The 18,758-nt window shown below is 41.4% G+C and overlaps 1 protein-coding gene across 3 annotated transcripts in view; it reads right to left on the bottom strand.

Annotated features, from left to right (window-relative positions):
* Positions 1-6,749: 6,749 nt before the first annotated feature.
* Positions 6,750-18,758, bottom strand: part of RGS7BP (regulator of G protein signaling 7 binding protein) — a 176,903-nt gene continuing 164,894 nt past the window's right edge. For all 3 annotated transcript variants that reach the window (XM_075589908.1, XM_075589916.1, XM_075589924.1), the window contains 2 exons: positions 17,494-17,564; positions 6,750-8,758 (listed from right to left, as the gene is read on the bottom strand). In XM_075589908.1, the coding sequence (XP_075446023.1) occupies positions 8,670-8,758; positions 17,494-17,564 (160 nt within the window). In that variant the 3' untranslated portion in view covers positions 6,750-8,669. The remainder of the gene's footprint in view (positions 8,759-17,493; positions 17,565-18,758) is intronic.

Below are 18,758 nucleotides of genomic sequence, written 5' to 3'. Positions count from 1 at the left end.
GCCCCCTGCTCCCGCACAATATTATTAAAATACATTAATGCTGCTTCATTACCATAGCGGATAGCCACTAAGGTAATGAAGGGGTTAACGCATAATAGCATGTTTATTGGGGACAAATGCCCCCAATAAACATAGCAGCAATACACAACATGCAATACAGTAATGGGCAACATTACTATTATCCACAAATGGATAATAGTGCAGTTGTCCATTTAAAATACATACACAACAATAAAGACATTAAATACATATAGCACACACCCATGTGCGGCTGCCACGATGAAGGCCATCCTCATCTTCATCCTGCCCATGCCCCATCCGCTTCTGCAAAACAGACACAAGAATTAAAACATCCAATGTAATGTCCCCTAACCCCTTAATCACCATAGCGGTTATTAACCGCTACAGTCATTAAGGGGTTAACCCACCATCACCCACATACCCTCCCCCACTGACCCCCCAACCCTGAGGCCTAACCACCCTCACCCACTACCCACAGGGGAGTCCTACCAAATACCCTTGGGGCCAATACCCCCTCCCCCAGCACATACAGTACAATAATGTGCCAAATAACTATTATCCACATAGGGATAATACATTATTTGGCCATTATTAAACACATTAAATACCGTAATAAAAAAAAGAAAATTCTACTAACCTCATCAATAAGAAGGCTCCGTCGCCAGCATCATCCTTGGGGTCCGTTGCCAAAATAATAAATAGCCAATACATCTCAATTACATTAACATACCAATGAACCCCTTAATCACCTTATCGGGTACTAACCTCAAAGGTAATTAAGGGGTGAAGCCATCCTGCAATGGCAACACCACTTATGCATAACATCCTCAATCAATTAAAAACCAATTTCCTACACAAATCTCATGTAATCATTCAATCTGAAGCCTCAAATGCCACTTAAAACATTGCTTTTACAGTGTATACATGTAGCATAACATGTAAACTACATGTACACGCTGCAAATCAATGTTAACAATACAGTAATCCAACTCAGATAGCCTGACATCACAAGAAGTATATTATGTAAGCAAATAAAGTCACCATCAATGAATAAACACACATGAATTACATCCCTAAACAATTAAAATACCATCCATACCAATTACACAATTAACTATAGCTATCGTAACAGAGAACAAGTTCAAAACATACAAAAAAGGACACCAACATTTACAATATACTAAAGCAAGACTCTCCATAACCTACAGTACAGCATAAAGCCCAAAACTTACATCTCTCTAATAATAAAATACATTTAACACACATCTATGCATAGCAGCATAGCCACAATCATTTACAATACAGAAAATCAAGCTTTAACAACACTATCATTTCTTACCCTGTATGTATATATCTCTCTAGACATGCTTACATACATACATACAGTGGCAAGAAATGATATGCATAAAAAAAAATGAACACATGAAAAAGCAAAAAAAAACATAGTTACATTAAATACATTTCTTTATTTAACTTACCATTACTTGCCCCCACCGACTCCCGTTGATCAGCTTACTCACGAACCAATCCACGAACAGGAACCCATAAAATAAAAAACCATAAAATAATAAACATTAAAATAATAAAACACGACAATCCAGGGGTCTTCTAGTTGTAATCCATCTTCATCTGTATTCTTCTACCTTCTTCCGGGGTCTTCTTGCCGTCCGGTGCCACGCCCTGGTCTTCTTTCTTCAGAGGAGGTCCTTCCTCCTCGGCGTCTGGCTTCAAAATGAGACGTCATAGGCTTTTAAAGGCCTATGACGTCACATTTTCGTCATATGGTTCCCACGGCCCTGATTGGGCCGTGAAAACCATGTGTTTTGGCCGATGTAAAAAAAAATGATGACGTCACTTAAAGGCAATGACAGCACAGCCAATCAGAATGGCTTTGCTGCAATTGCCTTTAAGATGACATCATGAAAGGACACATGGCCGGACTCACATGGTACGGCAGCCAATCAGAGCGTGGGAAGTCTATCCCTACTCTGATTGGTTCAAGTACTATGTGACAGAGGCTTGGGGGAGAAAGGATGTGACGTCATTGAAAGCCTCTGTCACATGGTACTTGAACCAATCAGAGTAGGGATAGACTTCCCACGCTCTGATTGGCTGCCGTACCATGTGAGTCCGGCCATGTGTCTTTTCATGACGTCATCTTAAAGGCAATTGCAGCAAAGCCATTCTGATTGGCTGTGCTGTCATTGCCTTTAAGTGACGTCATCATTTTTTTTTACATCGGCCAAAACACATGGTTTTCACGGCCCAATCAGGGCCGTGGGAACCATATGACGAAAATGTGACGTCATAGGCCTTTAAAAGCCTATGTCGTCTCATTTTGAAGCCAGACGCCGAGGAGGAAGGACCTCCTCTGAAGAAAGAAGACCAGGGCGTGGCACCGGACGGCAAGAAGACCCCGGAAGAAAGTAGAAGAATACAGATGAAGATGGATTACAACTAGAAGACCCCTGGATTGTCGTGTTTTATTATTTTAATGTTTATTATTTTATGGTTTTTTATTTTATGGGTTCCTGTTCGTGGATTGGTTCGTGAGTTAGCTGATCAACGGGAGTCGGTGGGGGCAAGTAATGGTAAGTTAAATAAAGAAATGTATTTAATGTAACTATGTTTTTTTTTGCTTTTTCATGTGTTCATTTTTCTTTATGCATATCATTTCTTGCCACTGTATGTATGTATGTATGTATGTCTAGAGAGATATATACATACAGGGTAAGAAATGATAGTGTTGTTAAAGCTTGATTTTCTGTATTGTAAATGATTGTGGCTATGCTGCTATGCATAGATGTGTGTTAAATGTATTTTATTATTAGAGAGATGTAAGTTTTGGGCTTTATGCTGTACTGTAGGTTATGGAGAGTCTTGCTTTAGTATATTGTAAATGTTGGTGTCCTTTTTTGTATGTTTTGAACTTGTTCTCTGTTACGATAGCTATAGTTAATTGTGTAATTGGTATGGATGGTATTTTAATTGTTTAGGGATGTAATTCATGTGTGTTTATTCATTGATGGTGACTTTATTTGCTTACATAATATACTTCTTGTGATGTCAGGCTATTTGAGTTGGATTACTGTATTGTTAACATTGATTTGCAGCGTGTACATGTAGTTTACATGTTATGCTACATGTATACACTGTAAAAGCAATGTTTTAAGTGGCATTTGAGGCTTCAGATTGAATGATTACATGAGATTTGTGTAGGAAATTGTTTTTTAATTCATTGAGGATGTTATGCATAAGTGGTGTTGCCATTGCAGGATGGCTTCACCCCTTAATTACCTTTGAGGTTAGTACCCGATAAGGTGATTAAGGGGTTCATTGGTATGTTAATGTAATTGAGATGTATTGGCTATTTATTATTTTGGCAACGGACCCCAAGGATGATGCTGGCGACGGAGCCTTCTTATTGATGAGGTTAGTAGAATTTTCTTTTTTTTATTACGGTATTTAATGTGTTTAATAATGGCCAAATAATGTATTATCCCTATGTGGATAATAGTTATTTGGCACATTATTGTACTGTATGTGCTGGGGGAGGGGGTATTGGCCCCAAGGGTATTTGGTAGGACTCCCCTGTGGGTAGTGGGTGAGGGTGGTTAGGCCTCAGGGTTGGGGGGTCAGTGGGGGAGGGTATGTGGGTGATGGTAGGTTAACCCCTTAATGACTGTAGCGGTTAATAACCGCTATGGTCATTAAGGGGTTAGGGGACATTACATTGGATGTTTTAATTCTTGTGTCTGTTTTGCAGAAGCGGATGGGGCATGGGCAGGATGAAGATGAGGATGGCCTTCATCGTGGCAGCCACACATGGGTGAGTGCTATATGTATTTAATGTCTTTATTGTTGTGTATGTATTTTAAATGGACAACTGCACTATTATCCATTTGTGGATAATAGTCATTGTGCCCATTACTATACTGTATGTTAGGGGGGTATAGGTGTTGTTGGGGTCATATATTTATTTAGTTAGTGTGGGGCTGGTGTGTGTATTTTTTATTATTGTGGGTAGTGGGGGTGGATGAAGGGGGTATTAGCCCCAACGGTGGTTGTTTAGGGCTTGCGGGTGGGTAGCGGGAGGCCTTAACCCCTTCATGACCGTAGCGGTATTAACCGCTACGGTCGTGAAGGGGTTAAGTGCACCCGCAACCCCCCCGCAAGCCCTAAACAAACAACAAGGGCCAAATACCCCCTTCACCCACAACCGCTACCCACAATAAACCTGGCACGGCTCTTTAACCCCCTCATTGCCTTAGCGGTTAACCGCTAAGGTAATGAAGTGGGCTTTAAATGCATTTTTCCTGCCTCGGATGCATGCCGGGGGGCTCCGGTGCTGATATTAATGGTATCAGCTCTGGAGACCCCCGGCATCAATCCCAGCCAGGAAAAAGGCCTGATTTTTTCTAAGTGCCGATCCGCCACTCATCCACTCCCTCTGAGCAGCAACTTGCCATCTTTTTCTTGCGTGGCTGATCCGCCAACAAAACGGTATTATAGAGAGGCGAATAGCTCCGCTTAGCTACTTGCCTCTACTAGAATACAGGGTGGCTGAAAAAGTTTGATTTTTTGGCGAAAAGTGCCTTCTCGCCCCGCCACCGGCGAGAAAAAAAAAACCGCCACCAAAACTGGCGTTTTTTTTGAATCTCGCCACTTTCTCGCCCGTTACTGAATACGGATAGGCTTTTTTGGCGGAAAAGTGGCGAGAAGTGCCTTTTCGCTGCTTACTGCATGAGGCCCTTAAGGAGAACGCATATAAAGTCCTAATGCGATGGTACCTCACCCCACTGAAATTATCAAGGTTTGTGCCAGGATCCTCCCCCCTGTGCCCTTGCCAGTGCGGAGGAACAGCCGACCTGTTACATATGCTGTGGTCCTGCCCACGGATCTCTCCACTCTGGGAGGCGATTAGACATTGGATTCAGAGACTGTTCGATCTCACAATACCCCCAGACCTGTGGCTGTTCCTCCTGAACAGGCCATTGATGGGCCTCACCAAAGCACACAACAAACTAATTGCCCATTTTGCAATTGCAACGCGGTGTGAGATCGCAGCATTATGGAAACAATCTGATATCCCAACCATCTCAAAGATTCGAAATCGAATTTGGTTCATTTGCCAGATGGAAAAGTTAACGAGTTTAGTTAACGACACTGGTGACAATTTCCTAAAAGTCTGGATGCCCTGGCTGGCACAGACAGATATCCCGGGGTTAAAGAGGACCTCAATCTGGCTATGGTAGCTGTAGATGCGTTCTCCTTGGGAGGGGCTTACTCGTCGTATTCTATATCCCTAAGACCCTATATAGCAGCATTATAATAACAGCAATTAGAGAGGCGACCCAGCCCACACGTGTTCAGAATACTCGGTGCCGGGCCTCGGGATGCATCCACTACCACCTCACTCTTCATACCTCACCCCCAACCTTCCCTTCCCCCTCCCCACCCCACCCCACCCAGACCTCCCCGCTCCCTCCCTCTTTTTTTTTTGTGAGTGTGTCTTGTCTCCCCCTTTAAGTTGGGTTATAAGTGTCTGTTTGTCCTCTTAAGTAGGATCTCATTACTACTTTCTCAGTTGTTAAAATATTGTTTTCATACAAGACAAAAAAAGTATTCTATAATGTATTTTTTGCTGTTACAATTCAATAAAAATGTAAGTTACAAAAAAGAACCCTTTGCTCCCACATCCTCCTCACTTGTGATTACTGTACAGTATGCTGCCTCACATGTATCATACCATAAATATGCATCGTGCAAAGAAATGCCACTGCTACAATGAACACCATCACAAGCCCTTGCCTCATCTTGATCTCAAAGTTTTAACTGAGGTAGAGGCATGTCTGCTACTAGGAGTTGGACAACCCATGAAAATCAGATATTATTTTTATGGTGCTTTTAATGCTGATTTTTCGTGGTCACTTTCCCTTTGGAATAATAACCTCCTGCTAAAAGGGGTGATCTAACTCAACTGTCTTGTATCTCTAAGGAGGAGAAAAATACATTATGCAAAAAAAGGACATTCATGAGGCTGATTATTTTCACTAAGTTGGATGGGTGTGTCACAGTGTCACTTACTCTACAGCAGTTGGGTATCTTCAGTAATATTCAGAGTGACTTATTGCAGTTTCTTCCTTCTTGATGGTTAAAATATTTATCTAAACATACAAATGACCTTTGATTACATACATCATTATAAAGTTAAGAAGTAGTTTTCAATTCTGGAGAAATATTAACAGAATTTAATTCTATGCCCTTAAAATGTCCGTAATTTGAATTGTCTAACCACAGTTTTAAAATTCTGATGACTGGAACTAAGCCCCTGTGGTATTACTGTATTTGCTCAGTTAGGTGTCAGCTCCTAATGACATTAACAAATAAATATGGTATATTCCCAGTAATATTTGGTTCTTGTTTTGAACTATGAGAAGCTTACATACTGTAGAACAAGAATTACAGAGGTGATGTTAAATGGGTGTTTAACTCCAACATGAGTTTCTACGTTTCTATACTATGCCTCTAAATCATGGCTTATGATTTTACCAATATGACCAGGGGGAAACGTCAGACAAGTGAAGTCCAGCAAAACTACTCACATATTTGTTTCTGGATCAAATATATAGCAATATATTCATTAATTGAATAACTTGAAAAAAAAAAAAAAAAGAATTCACACAATTTAACTTAAAAAATTTATTAACAATGTAAAATGTATAGTATATTACAATCTGAGCTAATTCCAGCATGCCCTATTAGATTTAACACCATGTCAATGTGCAGACACCATGCTTTAACTTTCAATGGTTGCAATATATGATATATTTTTTTTCTTATTGATTTATTAGGGTATATCTGGTGGGTGAGGGAGGGGGGAATTTAATACACCATCTTCATATGTAATCACGTTTTCAAACATGTGAAAATCACACCATTGGATTTAAAGGAAAATACTGATGTTGGTCCTCATGATTACAATATATTTACAAGCCATAAATGTTTTTTTTTTTTGTGTGTTTTTTTTTATTTTTAATATTCTGGTTAACAGTTAGGATATAAACTTGGCTGAAATATTGGAATAATCCTGGTGCATTGTGGAAGACTAAGTATGATTGAAGAGAAAATGATGCAAAATAAAGTAATGTTATCAGCCGTCATTAATGGCTCAGCTTATTGAACCGCTTTAGAAGATACTTTATGGAAGCTAAGGTTGCTATCTGCATTTTTATAACCTCCATCATGATGCTGCTAAAATTGTTTTCCTAAAGCACAATACTAGGATTACAGAGTCTTTTGCATATGTATTGTATGCAGTATGCACTTTAAAAGTGTTCTTAAAGTAATTTGTCAGAACTTTTACACATAATCACATGAAACAAGCTATGGCCCTTATTCTATAAATTGCAATCGTGACAATCCGGTGCTACCGCATGGAATTCTAAGTTGAAGTCAATTAATCTTTCCGTGTGATACCAACACATCGGTGCTATCGCAGTTTATAGAATAAAGGCCTGTATGTCCTTAAAATAAGTTTTTAAAAATGTGTATTGTACCTCTTTTCCCTGTCTGTTCGTTGTATAGTGATAATTGGTCTCAGAGAAATGGCACGCATGTTGTCTTTTTGAAGAAATACTAAATAACATCATATTAGTGATAACAAAAAAAATAATCAACGTTTAGGCCGCTACATGGACCCTTTTCTTCAAAAAGGTCCATGTAGGGACCAAAGCATTGTTTTTTTGTTATAATCACTAATCACATGGGAGTGTGGTATCTGGGTGGGATGAGAGTGGCTGGTTGCCACTGCTCTGATTCTGAATTGTTCAAGCGGGGCACATCTCAAGGGAAGTACTGTTTTTTCTCATACATGGGAATGGGCCAGAAGAAAGGATACCAATTCCTAACACACTGCCCCCCTTCTTGACTGTCTTGCTGCTTTTTTGCTTGATGTTATTTTTCATGCAAATAGTTGGTTTTTGAAGTGTACCCCACCTATTTAGTAAATTGGACTTATTTTTGGTATTTTGCCTTTTTTTTCCTACTCTTGGTTATTAGTTTATTTTCCTATTTTCCCCAAGTATATGGATTTTGCTTCTATCACAGTGTTGTTAGGAAAGAAACACCTTTGCAGATACATGTTTATCCGTGCCTCTTTTCTCTTTTATGTAGTTGAGTCTTGTCAGTAGTTTTTTATTTTTACCTTTATGCATTTTTCTACTTATGAGTAGAAAAAAATATATTTATTTAATCATGACTTGTCATATTTTTTTTATATGAATGCAGGAGACTTATATGACAAATTGATTTTTTGTTATAATCACCAATCGCATTTTGTTGTATTTCTTCAATGAGATCACTGGAGGGTCTTCTCAATGATCAAGTATCTATAATCCACCAAATCTACGTTTGGACTGTCCTACCCCCATGGCAAGATCAATAAATTATTGGGAGTGCTTCTTTCCTCTCTATTGACATCCTTGTATAGTGATAGCATTAATCTTGAAACTACAGAAGAAATGTAATGAGGCAGAGTAGGCAATACTGAATACATCATTCATAACTAGCCTCTATACAGTTCATGATTGCAAAGGTCAAATTATATTGTATTCACTGAAGGAATGGCTTTTGTTGTTGTTGAGTTTTTAGCTTGAGATGAGGCAACACAGTCCAAAGAATCTTCGCCTTCTTCTGACGAGAGGGTAAGATGTTAGGTTTAAGAGGCTACTATCATCTGCAATTGAAAAAAGATATAATATGTTAAACATTATAGGGCCCATCAATAACACTGACATATTTTAAATATGTTTTCTAATAAATTACTGCAGACACCAATAGGCAACATTTGTAAAATAAAGATGATGTGAATATTTCCTATTACCTTTTTCATTTAGATTAAACCCACACACACTCTTTCTTAATCAAGAAAATCCCTTGGCTACAAAATAAAAGTGAATGAGGACTTTGAGTTTATATTTATTCTGCTTTCATTTTCTGTTCCAAAATGGTATAAACTCTCAACATATCAGGCAATGACTGTATAAACTTATACACATTTATTATGTTACTGGCATTGCTAATGGCATCATAATTGAGGCTTTAAGTCAGGGCTGCACAACACGCGGCCCGCGGGCCGCATGCGGCCCGCCTGGCCTCTCTGTGTGGCCCTCGATGAGATTTAAAAAAAAAAAAAAAAACTTTGAAAAAAAATTTTTTTTGAAAAAAAAAAAAACTTTGAAAAAAAAAAAAACTTTGAAAAAAAAATGGCGCCAATTCCCTGCGGTCCCGGCGCGCATGCGCTAGGCTAGCTCCGTCCCCCCCCCCTTCCCTGCTCCCAACGTGGGCCGGAGGGGGAAGCAACACGCAGCTCCTCTGCGGGCCCGCTCCCCTCCCCCTTCCCTGCTCCCAACTCGGGGCGGAAGGGGAAGCAACATGCAGCTCCTCTGCGTGCCCGCTCCCCTCCCCCTTCCCTGCTCCCAACGCGGGGCGGAAGGGGAAGCAACATGCAGCTCCTCTGCGGGCCCGCTCCCCTCCCCCTTCCCTGCTCCCAACGCGGGGCGGAAGGGGAAGCAAGATGCAGCTCCTCTGCGGGCCCGCTCCCCCCCCCTGCTCCCAACGTGGGCCGGAGGGGGAAGTAATAATTAAATAATTCAGCTCCTCCAGCGGCCTGCTTCTCACCGCTTCCCTCCGCGGCCAGCTTCTCACGTCCCCCACGAGCTCACCTCCCGTGCCCTCCTCCCCCCCCTTCCCCCAAGCCCACCTCCCGTCCCAGGCAGCTGCCGCAGGGATATCGGGGGCAGGAGGAGCAAGCGTCCGGCGGCAACCTGCACCCACCCGGGTCAAGGTAAGTCACTGTCACTGTTAGTCACTGTCACCCAAGTCACTGTCAAGTCACTGTCACCCACCCAGTCACTGTCACCTACCCACCCACTATCACCCACCCACCCACCCACTGTCACCCAGTCACTGTCAAGTCACTGTCACCCACCCACCCAGTCACTGTCACCCACCCAGTCACTGTCACCCACCCACCCAGTCACTGTCCCACCCTGTCACTGTGTCCCACCCTGTCACTCTTCCCACCCAGTCACTGTGTCCCACCCCGTCACTGTCACCCACCCAGTCACTGTCACCCACCCAGTCACTGTCACCCACCCAGTCACTGTCATAGTCACTGTCACCCACCCAGTCACTGTCACCCACCCAGTCACTGTCACCCACCCAGTCACTGTCACCCACCCAGTCACTGTCACCCACCTATCCACCCAGTCACTGTCACCCACCCAGTCACTGTCACCCACCCAGTCACTATCACCCACCCAGTCACTGTCAAGTCACTGTCACCCACCCAGTCACTGTCACCCACCCACCCACTGTCACCCACCCACCCAGTCACTGTCACCCAGTCACTGTCAAGTCACTGTCACCCACCCACCCAGTCACTGTCAAGGTCACTGTCACCCACCCACCCAGTCACTGTCACCCACCCAGTCACTGTCACCCTGTCACCCAGTCACTGTCACCCACTCACCCAGTCACTGTCACCCACCCACCCAGTCACTGTCAGTGTCACTGTCACCCACCCACCCAGTCACCCACCCAGTCACTGTGTCCCACCCAGTCACTGTGTCCCACCCAGTCACTGTGTCCCACCCCGTCACTGTCACCCACCCAGTCACTGTCACCCACCCAGTCACTGTCACCCACCCACCCAGTCACTGTCATAGTCACTGTCACCCACCCAGTCACTGTCACCCACCCAGTCACTGTCACCTACCCAGTCACTGTCACCCACCCAGTCACTGTCACCCACCTATCCACCCAGTCACTGTCACCCACCCAGTCACTGTCACCCACCCACCCAGTCACTGTCACCCACCCAGTCACCCACCCAGTCACTGTGTCCCACCCAGTCACTGTCACCCAGTCACTGTCACCCACCCAAGGGGGAGAGTGATGTGAGGTGCAAGGGGGGGAGAGTGATGTGAGGTGCAAGGGGGGGAGAGTGATGTGAGGTGCAAGGGGGGGGAGAGGGATGTGAGGTGCAAGGGGGAGAGGGATGTGAGGTTCAGGGGGGGAGAGGGATGTGAGGTTCAAGGGGGGAGAGGGATGTGAGGTGCAAGGGGGAGAGGGATGTGAGGTGCAAGGGGGGAGAGGGATGTGAGGTGCAAGGGGGGAGAGGGATGTGAGGTTCAGGGGGGGAGAGGGATGTGAGGTGCAAGTGGGGAGAGGGATGTGAGGTGCAAGGGGGGAGAGGGATGTGAGGTGCAAGGGGGGAGAGGGATGTGAGGTGCAAGGGGGGAGAGGGATGTGAGGTGCAAGGGGGCAGAGGGATGTGAGCTGCAGGGGGGAGGGATGTGAGGTGCAAGGGGGCAGAGGGATGTGAGGTGCAAGGGGGCAGAGGGATGTGAGCTGCAGGGGGGAGGGATGTGAGCTGCAGGGGGGAGGGATGTGAGCTGCAGGGGGTGGTGGGATGTGTGTGGGGTGTAGGGGGGTATTGTGTGTTTGATGTGGAGGGGGGTATTGTGTGTTTGATGTGGAGGGGTGTATTGTGTGTGGGTGAGGGGGAGAGATGGGGGTATGAGAGATAGATGGGGAGTATCGCAATGGTTGATAGTGTTGGGTTCTGGGGGAGATATGAGGATGATGATGGGTGCTGGAGGAGAGATGATGATGATGATGATGATGATGATTTTACCCGTGCGGCCCAATTTATTTTTCCTTGGAGCAGTTCGGCCCTTCGCACTTTACGAGTTGTGCAGGCCTGCTTTAAGTGCTCAAAGTGCTATCAGGTTCATGATTTCAGAATACTCTCTTAACAGCTTTTAACTTTATCCAGAGTGCAAGTCAAGAAAATTACCCAACACATGTATTTCATTGTCTGACTTTACAACTTATTAGCAAGGCAAAAACTATACTGTAGTATTCCAATTATAGGGAAAACAATAAAGAAAACAAAATCAGATATCACAAGCTATGAATAACATCAGCATTTTGAGAGACTGGGATTAACAAAACACAGACATTTGCACATTCTCTATTTCATGATACATGATACATACAGTAGCATTGCAATATGACGAATGGGTCTACAAGTTAAGGACCACATTACCGTAACCCCAGACATCCTTGAGTCGAAGAATACATTTTTTTTAATAAAAAATAAGAATTTTGCCTTTAACAACTCATAGCAGCCAAGCAACTCCCTTCCGCGATGCAATTATTATCAACAACATTGTTGTACTGTATTAGCTTGCTCACTCTTTTCGTGAGTCTACAGTATGTCCTGCACCATCAGACCTCTAGTTCGGACTGAAAAATAAACAAATGAATAACTGTCTGCTCTATTCGATTAACAGGTTTATGAAAAAAAAATATTTTGCTTTTTATTGTTTTTATTTTTAGATTGCAAATACAAAAAGGTGTAATATCTCAAACTTTGCTTCCATTTTTCACCCAGTGAGAAACAAATGAAAAATTATCAGTTTCATACTTTCAATTGGAGCTGTCCTATGATATGCATAGTAGCATTTTGTAACCTGGAATACAACTGTTGATAAATGACCACAAAAATATTTAGAAGTCTAATTCTATTAAAAGCCAACTTTTGAAGGCAGGTAAAAAATAATGTAATTTACAGTATTTGAATGTAGTTAAAAAATACATTTTAAGTAAATACAGCAACAAATCTCATTTAAGGGATGTAACAAAAGTTGTACAAGGGCAATCAAATTTAAACTGAAAAAGGATTGCAATAGAAAGTAAAATCAACCCTAAAAAGTGATTTAAGTACCTTCATAACAGAATGTTTAGAAAATAAAATATAGGACCCTTTCAGTGTGAGATGGGCAGGCAAATTATTGGAGATAAAGAAAAAGCACAGGTATTGAATACATGATTTGCCTTTGCAATTACCAGGAACTAATCAATTGCAAAAATAGCCACAGGAGGAAACCACAACCTCTATATTAATAACAATTGGTTAACTGAGGAAGAAGTGCATAGGCAGCTTGATAAAAGTTACGTACTGTAAATAAAGCACCTGACCCTGATGGCATACACCCAAGGGTTCATAAGGAGCCAAGTTCAGCAATAGCCAAACCATTACATTTAATATTCAAGGACATTTCCACAGGCTCAGTACCACAAGATTAGCGTGAAGGTTTAGTACGGGATAATATTCAGGAATACCTAATGGATATCAAAATTATTAGTAATAGTCAGCATGGATTTATGAAGGATAGGTCGTGCCAAACTAACCTTATTAGTTTCTTTGAGGATTTAAGTACGAATTTAGACCAGGGTAAATTGGTATGGCCTACTTAGATTTTGCAAACACTTTTGATACAGTGCCACACGAGGTTAGTGTACAATGTAAAGGAAATTGGATTTGGTAACAATGTTTGTACCTGGATGGAAAACTGGTTGAAGGACAGACAACAGAGGGTTGTAATAAATTGATAAATACACAAAAGACACAGCGCACAACGCTCATAGTGCATTAAAAATTACATTAAAACAACCATCAGATAAGGTAAGTATTGTACGTACATCAAACAAAATTTAAACAAGCATGTCAGGGGTTATGTTACCCGTGCACCAGACAGAACGCCAGATCAGAAGTCGTCATTGGTGATAGAAGCAGTTCCTCGATCTCCCGATTCCAAGCGGGTGTATATATGGAGTCCTGAATCCCCACTCACATGGGTAAAGAGTCCAAAAGGTTTGTGGTGCTCACGGGAGGTATCACCGCATCAAACGGATCTCCACGATAGCTGGATGTATCCTCACAGCCCTCCGTTCCGGCACTTCCGGGTTGATGACGTCACTGGAAGGCGACACTGCAACTCGCGTCGCAATCTTCCCTCCGGTAGCCGAGTGAGCCCACAGTAATAGGGCAAGGTATACAATAGAATAAATAGCACTTATCCAACGCGTTTAGAAACCTTACGGTTTCTTCATCAGGGAATAAATTGAACCTTTTCTGGTTGGACTAAAGTTGTGAGTGGAGTACCTCAAGAATCCATATGGAGACCCCTGTTTTTTAACTTGTTTATTAATGACCTTGAGGTTGGCATAGAGAGCAAAGTCTCCATCTTTGCTAATGAGAAAAAATTGTGTAAGGTAGTTAACTCAGCGCACGATGTAATTTCTCACCAGAAGGACTTGGAGACTAGAAACTTGGGCAGGTACTAAATAGCCGATGAGGTTTAATACAGATAAATGTAAGGTTATGCATTTGGGAAACAAGAATAAACTGTGATTTACAAATTAAATACTGCAAAATTAGGTCAATCTTGAGGGAGAAGGATTTATAATAATAATAGTTTGTTCTTGTATAGCGCTGCTAGTTCTACGTAGCGCTTTACAAATACATTTTGTAGACAAAGTCCCTGCCCCGTGGAGCTTACAATCTTTGTTTTTAGTGCCTGAGGCTCCCCTGCTTCAAACTCAGTGCCAGAGTCCGTGTCTTTACTCACTGAGCCACTCCTTCTCTTAGGCAGATTTAGGAGACAGCAGGTTTAGCAATAGTGCCCAATGTCATGCAGCAGCTGCAAAGGCAAATAAGATCCTATCTTGCATTAAACTGGTAATGGATGGAAGGGAAGTAAACATAATTATGCCCGTCTATAAAGCATTAGTAAGACCACACTTTGAATATGGAGTACAGTTTTAGGTATCACTCCATAAAAAACACATTATAGAACTAAACAGTGCAGAGAAGAGCCATCAAATTAATAAAGAGGGAAAAAAGCCCAACTAGTTATAATCCCAGAAGTATCCCACAGATTTGGCGAAACTAGTTGGGCTTTTTGGACCTTGGAGTCCACCATACCAACCCTCTACAATCCAGCGCTGACGTCAGAGGTCTCCGGAAGCGCCTGCTGGTGAGAGAAGCAGACGGGAGACACTCTGTGTGGATGACCAGACAGGACGAAAGTACCAGCTGTTGACGAGAGCGGAGTTAGGGTTGGAGTGCGCCCCAAGTCACTCCCTGCACGCTACCTTGGGGGAGAGTGTGAGTTTACCTTATCCCCTTTGTGTTGTTAGTTGCTTGGAGATAAAAAGTTATTGCACCAGCATTTCTGTATGTGTTTCTTCCTACTTGTATCTGTGATGGCGGTTTAACCTATGAGACCCTGGTTCAACGGAGGAGTGCACAACATCACTCAGCAGGGCTGGTAATATTTATTACCATGCAATCACTTTATTATTCACTTTATTATTCACATCATTCAGTTTGCGCCGTGAACACACATTTTATTCACTTCTTGGTTATTGCAGTTGGGAAATTGCAAGTGTTTTTGGCAGCACCTGATATATAATGCATATTAAGCATTGGAACATTGCACTTTAAACAGCTGTATTTTTGTCACTTGTCACTAGTTTAAGTTTGCGCCTTATTTTTCTTAATCTTTGCAATAATTTCCTACATATTTTTTTTATCAGTTCTGTACTATAGGAAAAGACTTGCAGAATTTTTTTTAAACAACTCTGAATTACATTTTTAAAGTATTATAATGTAACAAGCCTTTTTTTGTTTCTATAGCAACCATTTACAAAGTCACACTAACTGCAGAATACTCCTCTGCAGTCATTTAGTGAACGCCTGAGCTGAATCTTAACTAATTACTTATTATTGTGTGGACTCTATTGATGCACATATTAATGGGGGGAAGAAAACATCAGCTTGGACTGCAGCTTTAATGTGGTATTGATAAATATATGTAAATCCAAAATACGTCCACTTTTATAATAAGAGGCTTAGGGATACATTTTATATACTCTGAAGTGGCTGTTCAGGACATTTTCGGATGAAACCCCCTATTGGTTTCAATGTGGAATTTGTGCTGAAAACGGCAACAATGGCCACTTTGGTGGCTATAGAATATGCTTGAGTAATCACATTTGTCATTGGCAAATGATCATAATCCTTCCAGATTTTGGATTGATGAACCCTCACTAATATTATAATGACGTTTGCTCCACTGTCACAGCAGCTGGAATACCAATCCCCCACAGAGCCATCACTGACACATTTTTTCCTCAGGAAATGAAATATATGTATGTATGTACATATATCTTTATCTATATAGCGCCACCCAGGTACATACTGTAGCACTTCAGAGCAGTAATACAGTACACGTGACATAACACAGCAGTGGGAATAAGCGCTTTATACACGAAAGTAACATTAAGAACAGCTTACAATCTAAGTGGTAAGTAGGCAGAACTTACAGAGACAGTAGGAGGTGTTATGGTAAGTGCGTCTGCAAGGGGCCCAGGTCAGTGCATATGAGATGTATAGTATCAGCCAGAAGAGCTACCCATATGCTTCATTAAAGAGGTGTGTTTTAAGAAAGGTCCTAAAGGTGGAGAGAGAGAGGGTGCCAGTCGGATATTGAGGGGAAGGATATTCCAGAGGTGTGGGGCAGTGAGTGAAAAAGGTTTTAGATGGGAGAGGTCTTTAGATACAAAAGGGGTAGGCAAAAGACATCCTTGAGCAGAACGTGAGTCAAGCATGTGTATAGTGAAATATTAGGGCTGAGATGTAAGGAGGGGCATAAGAGTGTATAGCCTTAAAAGTGAGGAGGATAATTTTTTAAGTGATACAGAGTTTAATTGGAAGCCAAGAGAGAGATTTCAGCAGGAGAGGCGCTGAGACAGATTTAGGAGAGCGAAAAGTGATTCTAGAGCAGCGTTTAGCATAGATTGTAGGGGAGACAGGCGAGAGGCAGGAAGGCTGGACAGTAGATGGTTACAATAGTGCAATAGTAACAGTAATAACTATGCATGATTCTAAATTTATGATATAATAACCTATGGATTTGGTTAGGTCCACTTCTGCTGTGGTTTCACACACTTGCGTTGCTTTGCTTTTATACCATGTACTGTATATGCAAAAGCTACCTTCATATTTTCCTAGACAAGTTTGAGAAAGCTGATAATACTCAGATTATTCTTTGATAAATACATTTGGTCCTTCAAACAAATTATTTAGATTACTTTCTCAAATTGTCCTATCTAGCAATTACTGTTGTGTATTTTTTTTTTAATAACACATACTTCTGTATATAGTAATAGGATATAGTTTTCAATGTACCTTGTATATGTGGGAATATCACAATATGAAAAGGATGACTTCAAGAACAGATATGACCATTCTCTTAATGGTTGTTATTATATTATTTACGGTACATGCCGCTCAGACCTTTCAAAGAAGAGGTGCTCAAAGGAAAATAAATATTTCTAACTTTATTTCAAGTTGAATAAGCTATTTAGTGACATCTACAAAATAGTTCAGCACAGTAGTAAAGACAGTCTGTATGCTTTTATTCCATTAGAGAACATCAATAACTATTATGTTTGTTGTTTTGATGTAACTGCATCTAAAAGGAGCATTTTGTTTTTTGCACCAAACATTTTGATTTCAAAAACAACAACAAAAATGGATATAAAAAGACTTACCCTGGTTTTTTAATGGCAGAGGCATGGTTTCCCTGAGTTTGCTTAAAAGGTTTTTCATTTCTCTCATGTCTCTGTAGAAAGCAAAATTCATTCCTTAGCAAACAATTTCTGGCTCAATCATAATTCATATTTTTTTGGACCCACAAAATTGAAAATATGTGAGTGTGACCAGAGCATTGGTTATTAAATGACAGCTCTTTCTTTTCTTTTTCAATTAACATATGCCCCTTACTACTGTATAGGAAATATCAAACCACTCTTTATACAGAATATTAATGTGGCAATAAAATATTGTATCTTAGAAAACGCTTGGACGTGACATTTGTTGTGTTTTCCTATTCCCAGTAAAAGTATTATGTCTGTAACTCATTTAAAGATAAGTAAACTGAGCAGTGATGATGAGAAATCAAGACTCAAAGGATCGAGGCACTACAATTAGTTAGGCCAAATTAAGAAGTGCATGTGACTTCCGATGCTATGCACATCACAGCTGATAACATCACAGGAGAGGTGGAAAAATTTGACGAGTTGATGGCAATGGTCCAAAAATGGGAGATTATATATTCTGCAGGTAGGACCAAACTGATTGGATTCCACAGCGGGATAAGGGAAAAGTAGACAAGCATGCAGTACAGGTTTATGGTGGGACCATACAGCCTTTGATTTAGGAGAAGCCATAGGTCATCAATGCCAGAGGAGAAAGTGCTCGACAGCAGGAGACTGGGGAAGCACAAAAAGGGTTATTCGCTGAATAATACCCTACATCCTCCTGGATGTGCAGTGAATGAAAACATGAAAGTCCAATATAAAACCAATTAGATGGATCCTGTGATATAAAGGATAGTAAAGAACATGGTGGTCTAAGAAATCATACAGTAGATTTTCTGATACTTGTCTTTTCAGCACTCTGTTCAACGTCTCTACGTACAAATAAAACATGAAATAAGGATCTGGGCAAATATTCAGAATGCACTTTGGAGAAATATATATATAAATCAACATAAAATGCATTTTGTTTTGAAAGAACCCACTTTAGGATGTAGGACTTCTCAAAGTGTTCCCATGAGACTACATTAAGAATACCGAGCTAATGTACTGCACTTACATCCTTTAAGTGTAGATGGTTTGCAATTATATATACTATGGCAAGTACATTTTCAAGGGCATATGTTGGCAAAGAATGTGATATTGTAACTTTCCAACATTGTTATTTCAATTATGGACTTTTATTTGAAATGATATGTATTTTTATTTCACTGTGGATT

Source organism: Ascaphus truei, chromosome 1 (genome assembly GCF_040206685.1).
Source record: "Ascaphus truei isolate aAscTru1 chromosome 1, aAscTru1.hap1, whole genome shotgun sequence".
Lineage (NCBI taxonomy): Eukaryota > Metazoa > Chordata > Amphibia > Anura > Ascaphidae > Ascaphus > Ascaphus truei.
Note: the sequence above shows the minus strand (reverse complement) of the source record. Positions and strands in the feature narration are given on the sequence as shown.